This window comes from Varroa destructor, unplaced genomic scaffold, assembly GCF_002443255.2.
Source record: "Varroa destructor unplaced genomic scaffold, Vdes_3.0 BEIS01000003.1, whole genome shotgun sequence".
Lineage (NCBI taxonomy): Eukaryota > Metazoa > Arthropoda > Arachnida > Mesostigmata > Varroidae > Varroa > Varroa destructor.
Genome location: NW_019211456.1, coordinates 9,491,989 through 9,497,988, shown reverse-complemented (window position 1 = coordinate 9,497,988; position 6,000 = coordinate 9,491,989). Strand labels below are relative to the sequence as shown.

Sequence of the window (6,000 nt, the reverse complement as noted above, 5' to 3'; positions counted from 1 at the left end):
TATATATATAGAAAGAGAGAGAGAGAGAGAGAGAGAGAGAGGGGGGGGGGAAGCCGCAATACGAACGCAATGTTCACACTCTGCCTCATTATTAATATTGACGAGATATCTGGGTGAGTATATTTGTATTGGCCGTTACCACTCTGCGATCTACGATCACTACTCATTTGTTATCGTTAAACAGTTTGAAATCATAACAGTCGAATACGACACGTAGCTAGACAAAAAGCCAGCAGTCAATTAGCTACGACTTTCGGCGTCTGAACTAGGCCAAATCTAACAGGACACATTGAGAATAGGCTCACACTTTTCGATGACAAAATGTTGACATAGTGTTCACGAAACATTTGCATCTTCTTATATATAACAACTTACATTTCTAACCACTATAATATTCAACTGTAAGGCAAGGTAAAGTTAGTATAACAATTGCTAATGAAACTAGCGATCTATGGAAAACATGCTTCCTTATATAATAATACTTATCACTCAAATAAGCGTAATCTAACATCCCGCGGCAATACTCACTGTGTACAACCAGCGAGTAAAAAAAAATTGATAAAGAAACGTTGATAGGAAAGCGGACTCTAATCTGGGAACATTCAATTTACAGATTAACTAAAGGCTTTATCAAAGCAGCTCGAGTAATAGGAAGCAGATAGCTTGATCGAATGTTTACTGCATATACAGGTCAATGTGGATTTATCAGCCCGCACGATTTTTAGTGCAAGCCTTTTGACCTCTAGTATGGGTCAGTATAGGCAGGCAGATACAATGTCGAACTTGTGAGAGAAGCTGTCGAAGTGAACAGGATCTCCATTCAGTTAAATTACGCTAAGGACCCTCCTAATCTCTAGGTAGAGGTGAAGGGCAGCTATCTCACTAAACAATGTGATGGAATGGTTTCGTATTCTTCTAAAGAAATCATATTGGCGTGGCTGTCGAATATTGTTTACCTTGATATCGTATAAGGCTAATGTTGTGTGTGGTTACTGCATAAACAACCTACAAAAGAAGCAACAACAACGAACGACACTACCGGTCACTTACTGAGACCTAACATTCCACAGGCTGTAGCTGGAATCGTTGGCCTATTGGTGTCACAGGGGCTAGTGCTGTCGCGTTCGCTCGAATCCTGCCTTCGTAGGATCAACGAGTCGATACTGAAGTCTTTGGCCCGAGCCGACAAATGGTTTGGGGTGTTACTATTGTAGGAGTGTGCGGGGCTTGAGCTTTGCGGTGGTCCTCCAGCAGGTGACGTAGGTGAACAGGCGCTAGGTACTGAACCGCTTCCTGGAGATTCCCCCGGAACACTGGGGGAAGGATTTGAGTCCGCTTCCAACATCGCCCAATAATAAGCACACTTCTGTCTAACACAAACGATGCTGCCCGCATACACTTTTGACCCGTTGCACCCCTCTGTGTCCGTTTCGTGTTCGACGCGATATCACTTACTGACGATTACCAGTGGTCAAGGGTAATACCGCTTCTTTGTCTTCACTATTTAAATGAACTCGTGAATGCCACAGTTGAAGAGCGATTGCTGTCTCTTTTGCCATCAGTAGCACCTTCCTTTCCCTTTTTTCATAATTGTCTTCAGCTGAATAGTCAGTCGATTAATAAATTACCTATCGTACGACTCACATGATACGAGTCCGTTGGAAAAGGGGAGAAAGTAATCGCGGCGGAAGTTGTCGTCGTTGTTAACGAAAGATAAGAGTATGTGCTATTGGTGGCCGAGTGAGTGAGGCGGAGAAAGTGCTACAAAAACCAAAGCCACAGAACGTTGGCACTGTTATCACCACTAATACCGGCTATGGACAACGTCGATGACGAAATATCACGAGTGAAAAGAAACACCCAACAGAAACGATGGCTTACAAGCTACCAGCTACGATGGCCATAATGACGGCCGTACTGCTCAACGACGCTTTGTTGTAACAATGAAAACAACAACGACTGATTGAATAGGCAAACAAGCGAACTATATTGCTGCAGTACAAATCTGCTTTTCAATTTAACTCCTTTGATTAATAGCGTTACTGAACAACAAAGCACGAAGCTTTCTGCCGCTGCGTGTCCTCACACAGAGCGTCTGAGTGATGCCGAACTTGCTTCCTTTTTCTCTCTCTCTCTCTCCCTCTCTATCTCTCTTTACGTTCACGTGTGCGCGTCCCTATATCGGTTCACAACAGCCCATACAGACACGGCGTGTACCGTGAGATCGAATAATAATGGATGGATAATCCGTCCGCGTTTGGCACTCCGCGTTCCGCGCGCCTATTTCAGCACTTGCTCTTGGCTTTCTAATGGTTATTGTTGCCGTAGAAGACTTTGCTGCACGCTTCTTTTGCTTTCGTAGAAACTAGGAAAGATGTCGACGCTGGTTGCCTACAAAAACCCCTCGCTCTTAGGAAAGACAAGCCAATTCGCTTTGTTTTTTTTTATCTCACGTTTACATTGTTTCATTCCGCGCAGCGGCGGCGGCAGCGGCGACAAAACACCTTTATCAACAGCTCCCTCAAAGAATGCCACTTGCAACAGCACCGGGCGATCTTTGTTCTTTGGAAAAATTCTTTGTTTCTGGCGTCACTGCGAATTGTCGACCATTATTGTTATTAGCACAATCACTTTCAACGACAAAATCGTTAACACCTTGGAATAAGGACACCAGGTTGGGAAGATCGTCGCGTGGCCTGTTTTGCTGGTCGCCGATAGTAATGGTAGTCGTATGATGGCAGCGGTTGTGGTACAAGCTCGTCAAACAGCTGGCGTCACCCAGTCATGAAATTTGTGCTATTTTTTCACGCCGCTACGAAACGTACAGGCGTCCTAATGAGTGTTTAAAAGGATAATTGCGTACCGCATTCACTGACACTTGTGCTGTTATTCATTCTTCCAAGTGTCTACTGTTCGCATCAGGCACTGACACTGCCGCCGTGATCTACGGCTTTACTGTTATTCCAGCAGTAACCGCCTTCACTCATATTGTACGCTCTTTCCGTTGGTGCACATGGAACCTTCTGAAACGACACCACAACAACAACGAAGGTGTCGGCGGCGGCGGCGGCGGCAGCAGCAGCAGCAGCTGGTGAAAATGACGCGACGCCGACTCGTCGTCTCAGTTAGCATCGAACGTCGTTTTTTCTGCCTTAACTGCTCTCCAGTGTTGTCTTTGCTTAGGGAGTCGATGAACTGCCTGTCTGCCTGTGCCAGCATTGACTGTACTCTGCGGAGAGTGCGCGGAGCGTCCGCGCTGCCGGGTACTCGCGGCCGCTGGTGCTATTCCAATTGGTGCTGTTGTGTTCGCCAGCAGCAACAGCTGCTGCTGCCGGTCCACTGGAGAACGGACGGCTCTCGCTTTGGATCCTCTTTTTCAACTTGTTCCAACTCACAGTCGGCAGTTGTTGGGTGCGTTTAACGGACAGCGAAGTAACTAACTATGGGATAGTTGTTTGGTACTGCGGTCAGTGTCAGTGAGTCTGTCCATTTGTATGTCCGTTAGTCAACAACAGCAACAACAACAACAACAGCAGCAGCAGCAACAGCGAAACGCAGTTAAGAGATCACTTCAACAGGCGGACAATGGTAGCTTTGCTGTGACTACTCCGTTAGTCGTAATTCCCGTCACACTCGGTCCACTCACTAGTTCCTTCACGACAATTGCCACCGATTGCTATATTCCATTCAACAACAGAACGATCGCTAGTGACTAGCTAACTGCCAGCTATAGTGTGCCTATCTGTCCTGCTAGCCGGCCAGAGGAAACGCACGCACGCACGGACAGACGGACGTACGGAGGCAGCGCTGCGCGCCAACGCTGCTGGCGATAGAGGCGGTGGTGCGCGTGCGAGACAACGAGCCGACGAGAGCAGCGAACGAGGGACGAATCCTCAAGGCGCCGCTGCTGCCATCCGATCCCCGCCTAGCTTTAACGCGTCGACGGCCGCGGCGGCCGCCGTGACGGCTGCTGCTGCTGCTGCTGCCGTAGCGACTCCACGAGCCTAAAACAAGTCGTCCGTCAACGAACGAACAGGCGCCGACGGACCGACCAGCCCGACAGAGATGATGACGACGACAATGACGACGGCGGTGGCGGCGGCGGCGGCGGCGGCGGCGGCGACGACGACGACGACAACGACGGCGGCGGCGGCGCCAGCGGCAGCGGCGGTGGCGGCAGCGGCGGCGGCGCTGCTGGCGCCTATCATGGCTATAGCAGCAGCAGCGGTAATAGAAGTAGAATCATTGGCGATGGCGGTATCAGCAGTAGGAGCTGTAGCAACGATGATACCGCGCCGTAGCACCCAATTAGTTAGTTACTGGCAGCAAGTGAAGCAGCCGAACCTCACTGCGCTGGTTAGCGGTGACGGCCGCTTGCTTCTCTCGTGCTATTGAACGCAGCGGTAATTCAGCGGCGACGGCTACTGATGCTGCCGTCGCAATGGCTGTGCTGACTTCATCCTTCCATCCTTCACCGGCTGCGGCAATGGTGGCGAGCACGCGCGCGCTATATGCTAAAGCAGCAAGAGGATAGCAGCCCCGAGATTACCAGGGGTTTGGGCAACAGAGGCGGCACAAGAAACTATTATAGAAGCGGTACCGGTCATGGCAGCAGCTGGAGCGGCTAGTTGGTAGGGGGCGGCGGCGGCGCCGTGCCACACGAGAAACAGCAATAGCAATGCAAGCACAGACAGCTCTCGGGTCTCCGTAGCCATGGTTATAGCCGCTGTGCTAGCATCATCAGCAAACGCGGCAGCGGCGAACAAACACAGACTCACACCCACACACAGTCATGTGCAGCACAAACGACAGCAGTAAGGCGGCGGCGGCGGCGGCGGCAGCAGCAGCACCACCACCACCGCCACCACCACAACGGGTGATCCGCCATGATCTTTCCTTGGCTCCGCCCATGGACGAAAGCACCGCCCCACTTAGGGCTGCTGCCACCGTAGTCTGCGTAGCTGTGCTGAGGGAACGAGGAGCTGCTGGAGGGCTGCTTGACCGGCGCTGTTGGCTGCGCCGCAACACTGCCAGCCGGCTATGGCTGTACGCCTATACTGCTATCACTATTTCTGTTGCTGTTCCTGGTACTAACTGCAGAGTCCTGGCAACCTCCTCTAGCCGCGAAAGCTATCGACTTACAGAGCAATGAAAGCTAGAGAGTTCCTGTTACGTACATCAAACGGCAGTAGCGAAGCGGCCCCGAGAACCAGCGACCGTCGAGAGACGGGGAGCCATGAACAATTGGAGAGTTGGCATCAGCTAGTGGTGATCCGAGGTGACGGTGGCGGCGGCGGCGACTCCAGTCGTTGCAATGGACGACTAAGAGATAGTAGCTTCTGCTTCTACCAGTTGCCATTCGCGCTCTTTCTACTACATCCGCTACCAGAGCACCACAACTACTCCTACTGACCAAAAGTAGTAAAAGAAGTTGGAATATACTTCTTTGTCTTCGTTGTCGAATTGAGCAATTCATATCGTGACTAACTTAGTCTTTCCCGTATGTATCATTACTCAAAAAAAAAAAACTAGCTTGTTCGAGAGAGGCTTTGGCGTACTAACTGAAAGATGAAGCCCCGGGTCTGAGCTCTTCTTTTGGTATGCATGCTGGGCCACTTTCGAACATCCGTATGGGCACAACCCTATGCCCCACTCTAAACGGATAGCTTTGTCGAACTGTGGAACAGCTTATTGTCAATCAGGCACATATCACATGTTGCTCAAGATCCAGTGGCACGCGCGTGATTAGATGCGCGAGAAAAAGGCACCTTGAGAGGAACAAAACCGGGGACTCGCCAATATCTATGGATGATATTATTTATATAAGCTCGTGGACTTGGAGATATTTTTTAGAAAATCTGAATTCAAACAATTGGAATCGCTAAAGATGGTTATTGTTTATTCTATTTTCGGTTTAACTGACAACATTGTTAATGCTCAAACGTTTGATATGAAAAGGGTAAAAAAAAATCTGCAAGGCTCAATTATATGAAAAAAGCA

General features: G+C 49.6%; 1 protein-coding gene across 2 annotated transcripts in view; it reads right to left on the bottom strand.

The window, feature by feature from the left end:
• Positions 1–4,027, bottom strand: part of LOC111246362 (uncharacterized) — an 81,891-nt gene extending 77,864 nt beyond the window's left edge. The window contains exon 1 of one of the 2 annotated variants that reach the window (XM_022795840.2): positions 1,051–4,027. In XM_022795840.2, coding sequence (XP_022651575.1) covers positions 1,051–1,345 — 295 coding nt within the window. In that variant the 5' untranslated portion in view covers positions 1,346–4,027. Of the gene's footprint in view, positions 1–1,039 lie in introns of both variants that reach the window. The other variant, XM_022795841.2, reaches the window with a different exon arrangement.
• Between the last annotated feature and the right edge of the window lie 1,973 nt (positions 4,028–6,000).